This window comes from Geotrypetes seraphini, chromosome 7 (genome assembly GCF_902459505.1).
Source record: "Geotrypetes seraphini chromosome 7, aGeoSer1.1, whole genome shotgun sequence".
In the NCBI taxonomy this organism is placed as follows: domain Eukaryota; kingdom Metazoa; phylum Chordata; class Amphibia; order Gymnophiona; family Dermophiidae; genus Geotrypetes; species Geotrypetes seraphini.
Genome location: NC_047090.1, coordinates 24,083,474 through 24,095,857, shown reverse-complemented (window position 1 = coordinate 24,095,857; position 12,384 = coordinate 24,083,474). Strand labels below are relative to the sequence as shown.

Genomic DNA, 12,384 nt, shown 5'->3' with positions numbered 1-12,384 from the left:
GAGTAGCAATATTCCATGTCACTGATCCAGGGCAAGCAGTGCTTCCCCCATGTCGTCCTCAATAACAGACTATGGACTGAAAGTGCTGGTGAGCTACACAGAACCGCAAGAACTTTCTGTGAACAGGATGCATAGATGTGTGTGTGTGTGAGCCTCTTTGAGGTCTAGAGAGCATAGCCATTTGTTTCATTCTAGAAGAGGGCAACTTGAGAAGCTCCTTAGGTGGCTCCACATAATCTAAGATCACTATCAGATGGCAAAAAATATATCTTTAACCCAAGATGATTAAACAGTAAATTTAAGAAATCTCAGAATATAAACCCCCTCAGAAAAATAGTTAAAGACCCAATTCACTTTCTCACAAAACACTCATTCTAACAAACTCACACTACTTCAGTAAATAAAGCTAGTTTTGATAAGATTAGCTTTATTTATTGAAATAGTGTGAGTTTGTTAAGAGTGAGTGTTTTGTGAGAAAATGAATTGGGTCTTTAACTATTTTTCTGAGGGGGTTTATATTCCAGAGATTTCTTATATTTACTCATCATAATCTAAGGCATCCAAGAGCTCCACCCTGGGCTCAATGTCAGCTTCCACCTTGACAGGCAGGGCCTTTCCAAACTGTCTAATATATTTAGTGAAAACAGTCCTCTGTCTTGGAGGAGGAGGTGACGGATCTGATAGTATACCAAATGATTCTGGCGCAGATAGAGTGGGCTCACACTCAGACAGAGAGGTGACATGAAAGGTTAAGATTCTGCCGCAGGTACTCCAGGTGATTCTCTGACAAAGCTAAGTGTCTTGTCATTCTAATTGAACATTTTTTGAAAACGATTAGGCTGTGATATACAGCACTTAAAGGTGTTTGAAGGCACTTTAAGCATATGCGATGACTGGGTGGTGAGGCGATATTCTTGAGGTAAATACCCCTTGTTTTTGCCTCTATGTCTCTGAGCATATTCAGCCTTTGAATTATATATATGAGAAGTCTAATGCTTATGTGCACAAGGTTGTTAATCTTTTTAGAGGAGTGACCTTTACTCTTGATATTCAACCAGTTTGGTACACCCTCAATCACAAATAATGATTAATTTTTTTTCCCCATTGATAATTTGACTGATTCTCTATATGAAGCAAAATGAGGAGGCGAATGGTGAGCTGGACAAGAAAATTTTCTTCAATGGCCTCAGTACCGATCCAATGATGATGAAGAAGAGGACCGATGAGAAGCTCTGTTATCCCTCAAAACATGGGAGCGATGCGATCTTGATCAAAGGTGCCTAGAGCCAGATCTCGATGAATGTCAATGCCTTGAAGATGAACATCGGTGTCTCAATGCAAAGCAACGATGTTTCAATGTATAGCGTTACTGCAAAGTTGAATGTCGATGTCGACGGGTGGATTGGTGCAAAGTAGACAGACGTCTCGATGAGGATCTTGATACGGTACCCTGTGGCCTCAAGGTGCTATGCTGAGGCTGGGCCGGTACTGAGGGAGTGGATATTGACAGCGGTGTTGCATGCAACTTAAACATGTCATCGAGCTCCCTCTTAAAGAGCTCATGAAGTTGCTCCCTGAACAGCTGCACCAGTACCCTTGGTTTGAGAACCAGTACCATTGGTGTGGCAGGGTGTTTAGGGGTGTGTGACCTCACAGGACTGAGAACTCAAAGCATCCAATAAGCAAGCGGTTCTTCAGGAAAGGAAAGTCGCTCCTGCCGTGATTCACCGCTGGACCACCAGGGATACAAAAGGCATGCAGGAGAGGTGGGAGGAAGATAAAAATAATTAGAATTGGCTAGGACAGAAGGCAAGAGGAATCCCTCCTGAACCAGCTACCGCTGGACCATCAGGTCTTATGGCAGAACCAGTGGAGGCCTGCAAGGCATCGGGACGGAGGGGGGAAAGAGTACAGAGACTGACAGGACAGGGGAAGGAGGGGGGGCTGGATGTAGAGCAGTGAGGGAGGGGGAACAGGGTGCAGTGCCTAGCAGGGCAAGGCAAGACACTTGAATATTAGCACACACACGGTTTATATAAGTCCATCTTTTTACATCTTTTGGGGGGGTTAAAAAGGTTACCTCGGTTTATATTCAGGTCGATTTATATTAGAGTATATAAGGTATCCTTTTCATTTCAGAAATATGGTAAAAGCAACAGGGCTGACCTAGATCCCAAAGATATACTCTAGAACAGTGTTCTTCAACCTTTTTACACCCGTGGACCGGCAGAAATAAAAGAATTATTTTGTGGACCGGCAAACTACTAGGACTAAAATTTAAAAACCCCGTTTACGCCACATCTCCACGAGCTTGGTCCCCGCAAACCATCTGATCCCATCTGCACAAGCCGCAATTATGATTTTATATTGAACGTATTTTATTAAAGTATAAAAAGAAACAATATTCTGAACAATTGTGATTTTATAAATACAAATATACAGAGCACAGACCAACAAAACCCCTGTCTCCCTCCCCTTCACATATATCCCCTCTACTATCAAGAAAACTGAACAAGCCAAGTTATTATAGAATGCTACATAGAAATATCATGCTAACAGAATACTGCAGTCCCCAGTTATGTCTCTAGCAGGATATATAATTCAAATCTGATATATTCTAATGACAAAATAGAAATAAAATTATTTTTTTCTACCTTTTATTGTCTCTGGTTTCTGCTTTCATCTTCTTTTCACTCTTTTCCTTCCAGCATCTTCCCGTTCCATCCAATGTCTGCCCTCTCCCCCTTCCATATGTATCTGACTTCTTTCTATGCCCCTCTTCCTTGTCCATCCTCCTCTCTCCTTTTTACATCATTCATTCCAGCTTCACTGCCTTCTTCATTTTTATCTCTCTTACACCAGATCTAGCATCTTTATCCCTCTCTTATTTCTCTGCTGACCCCCTTTCCAGCATCAATGTCTCTCTACTTTCTCATTCCTCTCTCTCCTCTTTCTCTCATCTGATCTCTCCATTCCACCCTGACCCCCTTCCCCTCCTGTAATCTCCCTGCCAGCTGTTTCTTTCCTTTTTTCTTTCTCCCTACCCTCCTTCCTTTTTTTCCTTCTCCCTTCCCTCCTCCCTCTATCCAACATTAACTCTCTTCCCATGCCTTTCCCTCCTCCCTCCCAGCAGCATCTCTCCTTCTTCTCCCTTCCCTCCTCCCTCTATCCAACATTAACTCTCTTCCCATCCCTTTCCCTCCTCCCCTCTCAGCATATCTCCTTCTTCTCCCTTCCCTCCTCCCTCTATCCAACAGCAACTCTCTTCCCATCCCTTTCCCTCCTCCCCTCCCAGCAGCATCTCTCCTTCTTCTCCCTTCCCTCCTCCCTCTATCCAACATTAACTTTCTTCCCATCCCTTTCCCTCCTCCCCTCCCAGCAGCATCTCTCCTTCTAACTCCCTTCAAGTCCAGTAACAGCTCTCCCTTTTCCAGACCTTCCCAGGCTCCTACAGTGGCTTCCTCCCCTTCCAGCAGCTTTTGGTACTTGCCTGCAGGAAGTTGCCGGTAAATCACTGCCCTGGCAAATTGGGGAGCTGGTGGGAGGGGAGACAGCCACTGTGAAGGCTCCCCAGGATCTTGCTCGCACACGCTGACATCTCCCTCCACCTGCACCTGTATCTGCAGCTCTCTCCATTCTACTCGCGATTTCCCCGCGGCCCTCTTCAGCAACTCGGCAGGGGCGGCGATCAAGACACGCTGCCGACGTCGGGACCTTTACTCTCTGAGTCCCACCTATTTTGTTTCAACTTCCTGTTTCTGAACAGGCGAGACTCACAGAGGGAAGGCCCCGACGTTGGCAGCCTATCTTAATCGCCTGAGGCTGGGAGGAACATTAATCAGCAGGAACCGCAGTCGGCAGGAAATTTAACTGCCGACTTGATCTCGCCGGCCCTGCGCGGACCGGCAGAAATTTTCTGCGGACCGGCACCGGTCCGCGGACCGGCGGTTGAAAAACTGTGCTCTAGAACACTGTTCTTCAACCGCCGGTCCGCAAACCGGTGCTGGTCCACAGAAAATTCCTGCCGGTCCGCAGAGGACTGGCGAGATCAACATCTCCAATTTACTGCCGGTCCGCGCAGGACCGGCAAGATCGACGAGCTGTAGTCCACACAGGGCCGGAGAGATCATGGGGAGCCTCCGACAGTGTGCTTTCTCCCCTCCCAACAGCTCTCCTTACTTACCAGCGCAGCGATTCAGGAAGGCAGCCTTGGGGCTTTTGCTGAGTCGCGGCTGCCTCTGATGATGCAACTTCCGCTTTTCTCACAGGCGGTGCGACCCAACAAAGGACTCGAGGCTGCCTTCCTGAATCGCTGTGCTGGCAAGTAAGGAGAGTTGCTGGGAGGGGAGAAAGCCACTGTTAGAGGCCGGAAAGCTGCTGGGCATGGTAAAAAAAAATAAAAATAAAAAAAGAAGGACAGCTGCTACTGGACCTGGAGGGAGGGAGAAGGAGAGATGCTGCTGGAGGGGAGGAGGGAAAGGGAAGGGAAGAGAGTTACTGCTGGACAGGGGGAGGAGGGAAGGGAGAAGAAAAAAGGAAGGAAACAGCTGTCAGGGAGATTAGAGGAGGGGAAGGGGAGAGACAGGAATGAGATGGGAAGGGGGATCAGCAGAGAAATTGAGAGGGACAAAGATGCTAGATCTGGTGTAGGAGAGATAAAAATGAAGAGAACAGTGAAGCTAGAATGAATCATGTAAAAAGGAGAGAGGGGCATAGGCTGGATGGAAAGGGGAGAGGGGCATAGAAAGAAGACAAATACCATATGGAAGGGGGAGAGGTCAGACAGTAGATGGAAGGGGCAGATGCTGGATTGAAGAGACAGAGAGGGCAGATGCTGGAAGGAAGAGAGTGAAAAGAAGATGAAAGCAGAAACCAGAGAAAACAAAAGGTAGAAACAAATAATCTTATTTCTATTTTATGATTAGAATATATCAGATTTGAAATATATATTCGCTAGAGCTGGTGTTAGACATAACTGGGGGCTGCAAAGTCCAGGCAGTGGCTTAGGGCTCTCTCTGACCAGGGGGGCAGCTGCCCTAGTTGCACTCCCCTAACCCTAATCCTGCTATGTGTGACTGCGGTATTCTGTTAGCATGATATTTCTGTGTAGCATTCTGTAATAATTTGGCTTATTCAGTTTTCTTGATAGTAGAGGGGGATATATGTGAAGGGGAGGAGAGACAGGGGTTTTGTTGATCCTTGCTCTGTATTATTTGTATTTATAAAATGACAATTGTAAAGAATATTGTTTCTTTTTATACTTTAATAAAATACATTCAATATAAAATCATAACTGAGGCTTGTGCGGATGGGATCAGATGGTTTGCAAGGACCGAGCTCGCGGAGACGGGGCAGAAACGGGTTTTTAAAATTTCAGTCCTAGTAGTTTGCTGGTCCACAAAATAATTTTTTTTTCCGCCGATACATAGGTGTAAAAAGGTTGAAGAACACTGCTCTAGAAAACAGGGCAACAGACTGCCACAAACCTTTTCCACCTTTTCAGAAAGGCCATAGCGGATACAGCATTACCAGGCCAGCAAAGTGGAAAAGACTGAGCACAACTACACTGCCCCTACAGCATTTCCCTTTTGCCACCAGGTAGACTACAGGAGGTAATGTATCAACAGACCAAAATGTAGGAGACTGAGCACATGCATCTTATATACCTGGCAGATTTCTATGCAAAATTTAAATAATATTTTTGCTAATTAGTATCCATATTACATTTCAGACATTTAAAATGTTTCTCTTCTACCTTTGTTGTCTGGATATTTTATTTTTCCATCATGTTGGTTCAGTTTCTCTTTTCTGCTGCTATCCATTCGTCTTTTCTCCTCTCTCCTGTCTATTCCCTCACTACACCTGCCTCTGACATACTGACCATTTGTTTTTAGCACTTTTCTGCCTCTTTTTTTACCCCCTCCTCCAATTTTTCACTTTTTAGCTATGAGTATCTATCAAATTTCCATCTTCTCTCCCATTCCACATCTCATTCCTTCTTCAGCCCTCCTTTTCATCTTCAAAGTATACCCCATTACCATATTTCTACCTCCATAATATCGATCTTCTCATCCGATTCCTTGCCACCATTCCCTCTGGATTCTACCATTCTCAGCATCTTTTTTCCTCCACCCTTAAAGCCAGCATCTGATCCTTCTTTCTTCCTACCATCTCTCTCCCCCTGCCTTGTGCCCAGGTAGAAACCTCTTTATCCCCTTCCATGCACCATTTCTCTCTTCCCCCTCTCCATTATCATGTGCATTTCACCCTCTCCCCTCATCATGTATTTCTCTCACCCCTCCTCCTGTGCATCTTTCCTTCCTCTCACCCCTCCCCTCCCACTGTGCCAGCATCTTTCTTTCCTCTCCTCTCATGTACTCTCTTCTCCCTAGTAAGGCTTGCTTCAGCAGGTCACAACTTCAGCAGCGACTTCCACACACTGCCAGCCACTAACCTGGAAGCCTCTTCTCTGCCTTAGAGAGGCTTCTGGGTTAGCGACAGGCAGCTTGTGGGAACTGCTTCTGAAGCCAAGACCTGATGAAGCAGACATCACCAAAGAGGAATTCTGTGTAGGAAAAGTGGAATTCTGCAGAAATACTGAATTGTGCAGTCGTGCTGAATTATGCCAGGAATAATCTTATCCCTATAGTTTCAAGTTTCAAGTTTTATTAGGATTTTATATACCGCCTATCAAGGTTATCTAAGCGGTTTTTTACAATCAGGTACTCAAGCATTTTCCCTATCTGTCCCGGTGGGCTCACAATCTATCTAACGTACCTGGGGCTGTGGAGGACTGAGTGACTTGCCCAGGGTCACAGGGAGCAGTGCGGGGTTTGAACCCACAACCCCAGGGTGCTGAGGCTGTAGATCCAACCACTGCGCCACACACTCCTCAGTATTCGTACCCACCCCCCCTCAACACATACACAAGGAGAGATGAACCAAGTACTATATAATCTCCTCCCTTGTGCAAAGACAAACAACTTAAACTCCCCACTTACTACAGAGTGCTAAGATTTGCAGTTATTACAAAGTTACCGTATTTTCACGCATATAAAGCGCGCGTTATACACGATTTTACAAACCGTGCATAACCTTGCGCATTATACGTGTGAGCGCGCTATATAAAATTTTTTTTACATAGTTCCCAACCCCCCCCCGACGATTCACACCGCAGGACCGCTCGCACCATCCCCCCCCGACGTCCGATTCACCCCCCCCCCCGCAGGACCGATCGCACCCCCACCCCGAAGGACCGCTCGCACCCCCACAGCCTCCCCACCCACCCCATCATGGAGAAGCTCCTACCGTTCTCCTGCTGCTTCCTCTGCCGGCGGTCCCGGCCCTTCTGTGAACCCTGCGTCTGCGCTGCTTCCTCTTCCGGCGGTCCCGCCCTTTCTCTGTCAGAGAAAGGGCGGGACCGCCGGAAGAGGAAGCAGCGCAGACGCAGGGCTCACAGAAGGGCCGGGACCGCCGGAAGAGGAAGCATTTCAGAGCAGGGCTCACAGAAGGGCCGGGACCGCCAGCAGAGGAAGCAGCAGGAGAACGGTAGGAGCTTCTCCATGATGGAGGGGGTGGGGAGGCTGTGGGGATGCAATCGGTCCTGCGGTGGGGGGGGGGGTGAATCGGACGTCGGGGGGGATGGTGCGAGCGGTCCTGCGGGGTGAATCGGATGTCGGGGGGGGGCATCAGGCTTTCAGGGTGGGGACAGGACTTCAAGGGGGAGAGGAGAGTCGGGGCGGGCGAAAGGAAAATCGGGCGGCGACGGGAGAGTCGGGGCGGCATGCGCAGTATACGGGTGTGCGCGGTATATAAAAATTTCTTTACATAAATTAAAGTTTCCCGCGCGCTATACTCGTGTGCGTGTTTTACAAGGGTGCGCGGTATATGAGTGAAAATACGGTAATAGCCAAATTAAAAGTATGGTAACTGCAAAACTGCTTCCATACAGTTAATAGAGAAAATTACTGTGCAGATTGAACGCAGACAATTTTTGATACATAATAATGAGCTTCCCTGATGCTGGATCTTCACATATGCTAAACATAAGTGCAGCTAATATTAAATTAAAAATTTTCAAATATATTAAAATGGAAAAATATTGATGAAAAAATATTTTTCAAATATATTGGAATATGAATTTGTAGAAAAATTGATATGAAAATCAGAGGACTAATGATGATTTGGTGATGATCCTGGTGATGATCCAAAGTTATTAGAAATAGCTCATGTTTGGATATTATACCATCTGATAGTCCTCTTAGAAAAAAATATATACGAGTGTACATTAGTCTGCCTCGATGTTCGTTTGTATTACCTTCTTGCAACCATCCAGAAGCAATTTGTAGAACTTCTTGTCTATTGTCCGAAAAATATGAAAGTGCAGGGCAAAGAGCCCACAAAGCCCCACATATCTATCCCTTTGGTCAATTTCAGAAGGTTCTCCTAGTTTAAAATAAAAAAACAACCGATAAAGGATACAATAAAGTTTATAAAATCAAAACAAAGCAGAACAGGTAAACAAGAAACTAATTTATACTTACTAAAAGATCTGAGATACTTTACAAAATTAATAGGTAGCAAATTTAAAATAAACCAGGGTACATTCAAACTGGATGGAGTCAAGGCATCTAACATAGCTGAGTTCAAAAGGGATATGGACACATTCTTGAAGGAAAATCTATAAACCATTACTAGCCAGAAAGAGTAGGAAGTGCCATAATTTCTGGGAGTGAACAAAACTGGTTTACTTAGGATCTGTCAAGTACTTTCTAGTGATTTGGATTTGTCATGGCCAGAGATAAGAAAGTGATGAACTTTTGGTTTAACTAAACATGTTCTTATTATCAGAAAGGGTATATTAAGATGAAGAAATAAATAAGTTACAAGTCTTGCTACCAGACACCCAGTAAATCATGCAGAAATACCAAAACCTAGACCATATAAAATGGCTCTTTTACCTAATTTGAGGTCAATGTTTGTAAAAATCGTGCGAATGTTATGTGCAAACTCTTCAGCAAAAGTGCTATTCTTTGACACAGACACTCCTCCATTTGTGGAATCAAACTGTTGTTCTATACAGCCCTAAAAACATAATTAAACACTTTATGAAATAAAATTATCCTTTTCAATTGAATGCACAGTCCAAGGGGATCAGAGCAAGTCAAACAAAAAAAGAGGAAAGAAAAATCATCTCTTATTCAGTAATATTGCAATGGGAGGTAAAAATACTGCAGAAGAGCACAACCACTGCATTCCCATAGAATTTTGAGAGCCACATAGAAGTTACAGAAAATACTTATTATGACAATGAAAAGCACACACATATTCTATCTTTGCATGTCCACCAAAATTAATTTAAAATTGTTATGCATATTTGAGACAAATAATTTTCTAAAAATAGATTTCCTCCATATCTCTGAAAAAAGAAATACAGTACAGCTCTCCCGATTCGCGATTTCCCCCAATCGCAAATTCAGTTATTCGCGATTTTTTTTTGCACATTGATTTTTAATTCAGAAACGCTGCCCCAGACATCCACCAGACCTTACATGGTGGTATAGCGGCGACACGGGGCAGGAGCGATCTTCCTACACTTCTGTCCCGTGCAGAGCCATGCTGTGAACCCATGCTGTGAGTTCCCGTGGTCTCACGAGACTACAACGAAACTCCCATTGTAGTCTCGTGAAACCAGAGGAACTCATAGCATGGGTAACAGCACGGCTCTGCACGGGGCAGGAACGTAGGAAGATTGCTCAAGCCCCGCATCGCCACTGACTACCAGGTAAGGTCGGGGAGGCAGGAAGGGGTGAGTCAGAGCCAGCTAAAAAAATTATTCATGATTTTCCCTATTCACAGGGGGCTCTGCTCCTAACCCCTGTGAATATTGAAGGTCTGTTGTATGAGGGTTGTGCTTTCAGCTGCCCTTACTGGGTCCTTCCATAAGCAGTAGGCATTAACTGCACATAAAGTAACATCTTTCATTCAAAAAGGCATAAATCATTTCAACACAGCCAGCTTTCTGATCTTTAAATGCCGTCTTATGTTCCTTACTAAGTATAAGTCAAACTTTAGAAATTCTGCCTCAATCTGCATTACTTTTGTTTCAGATTTTAGCCTAGAATTTTACCTGGAATATCATCCCATCAAGTAACTGGCTTTCAAGCTTTAACAACAGCTTCTCAAATGGCTTCAGTTTCTCTTCCTGAATTCCAAACTTCAAAGGGTTATGGTGGACAGATTTTAGTAACCTTGTTAACAGAAACAAGACATTAAGATATTTAGTTGGGGGTCCAATATATTTAAGATATGCAATTTTCTTCTTTATTCCAAGTTTGTTTTGGGGTTGTTGGGTTTTTTTTTAACCCAGTGGCAGCTTTAACATTTAAGAGAATTTAAAACAATATGTACTGTTTTGATAGGCTGTTACCCACTCTGCTTACTAACAAGTGTAATCACCTATTGAAACTGTACACTTTGCTCTGGGTGGGTTCCAGGCTAGTCTGGAGGGACTAAAGGAAAGAAAATTGGAAGGTAAGCCTAACTTTACCTTTCTTAGCAATCTTCCAGACCAATCCAGAGGTATTTGAATTATCAAACCAATATCCCCTATAAGGAGGATACCTACCAGTCAACTCTACAACCAGCATCATCACCCAAACAGCTGCCATCTTGCCAAGCCTGAAGATCTAAGTGATCGTGCCTCATAAAAGAATGCAATTACAACCAAGTAGCAGCTCTACATCTTTCAAGCAGAGGAATAAGACCCTTCTTCATCCAAGAGGAAGCATGTACTCTTGTGGAATGCACTTTCAATGCCAAGGAAAATTCCTGGTCTCACAAAATATATGCTGCTGCAATTTCCTCCTTAATCCAGCGGGTCACCTTCATTTTCAAAGCTGCTTTCCTTTTCATGGAGCTCCCAAATAGCACAAAGGAAAAAAAATGTGTCTGACTCTTGAGATAAATACTGCTCATCACATGTACAAACGATGTGTCTGGCATCCTCGTCTCTCTCCACTTCAAAATATCTTGTTTCTCATGTTCAATTAACATGTAATGAGATCACCACCTTCAGCAGGAAGGAGGGGGCAGGCAGAATCTCAACTTTCTCTTTGAAAATCACCAGGAATGGCTCTCAACTTGATACAAGCTGTAACTCGGAAATCTTCCTGGTAGAGCAAAAGCACCATTTTCAGAAGTGACATCCTTCAACATGGAATTCTTAAGGGGCTCAAAAGGATGCCAGAACCAATGTCACTAAAGCTCAACTCCTCTCAGAAACCTCACAACATCTGTATGGGTAACTTAACTTTCTGCCCTGCATCAAACTCCTATGGCTTGCTAAAGTCAAAACCTACCTCATTAAAAGGAAGTCAAGGTAAACCCCTTCTCCAAACCATCCTGCATAAAATCCTAAAACTTTACTATTTCCTGTTCCACTGTTATCTCCTTGATGGCATAGTACAAGGGAAAAGCTTTGGAAAGCTTCCAAATAACCTACAAAAGCTGGAGAAAACTGTTGGATTTAAACAAAAAAACAAACAAAAAAAAGAGACAGCTCAAAGAGCCAAATGGGGAAAATCTCACTTTGAGTAGATCACGCTAAATCCAACTCACATTTTGCATGTGCTTTATCTAACCCTGAGAAAATGCGACTGAAACATCAGTACTTACGTTAAATTCTATATTTTTCTCTTTTTTTTCCCCTTCTCTTTATGTTTTTAGTTTTTTTTTTTAAGAGTAAAAGGATCAGCTTGAAGCAAGATGACGATCATTTGCATGTTCTCTAGTCTTGCCACATCTGAGTTAAGTAGAACAGATATTTCATTCCACTTACTCAGACGCAGGACAACAAATAAAACCTCCCTAACCAGCGAAGAATTCAGCAGCTTCTTTACAGAGAAAATAAAGAAGATTCAGAAACACAACAGCCTAAACAACAATATACTAATGGACAAACATACTAGTGTAACAGAAGACATAATGGGAGACTTTGAACTATTAAGAAAAATAAAACCAGGCCCACCTTCCCTCGCCACATGCCCGATACACCCGATGAGAGAATTTGAAGGCCCAGGACTCTCCTACATCTCAGACATCATTAACAAATCACTACAAAACGGAAATTCTCAATTACCAAACCCTTTCTGAAAAATAAAGTAAAATACCATGAAGATCTCTCAAACTACAGACTAGTAGCCAATCAACCGTGGAAATCTAAACTAATAGACAAAATAATCTACCAACAAACATCAGACTTCTTAGAAAATACATCAAAGTGTGACCAGGCCCAATCAGGTTTCAGCCGACACCTGAGCACAGAAACCATACTAGTAGCAGTACAGGACTCGGTCCGAAACACCATGAAAAAGAAAATGTCCT

General features: G+C 43.8%; 1 protein-coding gene across 1 annotated transcript in view; it reads right to left on the bottom strand.

The window, feature by feature from the left end:
* The window catches only part of WASHC4 (WASH complex subunit 4), a 220,004-nt gene that overhangs the window by 154,985 nt on the left and 52,635 nt on the right, over positions 1-12,384 (bottom strand). The window contains 3 exon segments of the mRNA XM_033950810.1: positions 8,318-8,445; positions 8,961-9,084; positions 10,130-10,250. Coding sequence (XP_033806701.1) covers positions 8,318-8,445; positions 8,961-9,084; positions 10,130-10,250 — 373 coding nt within the window.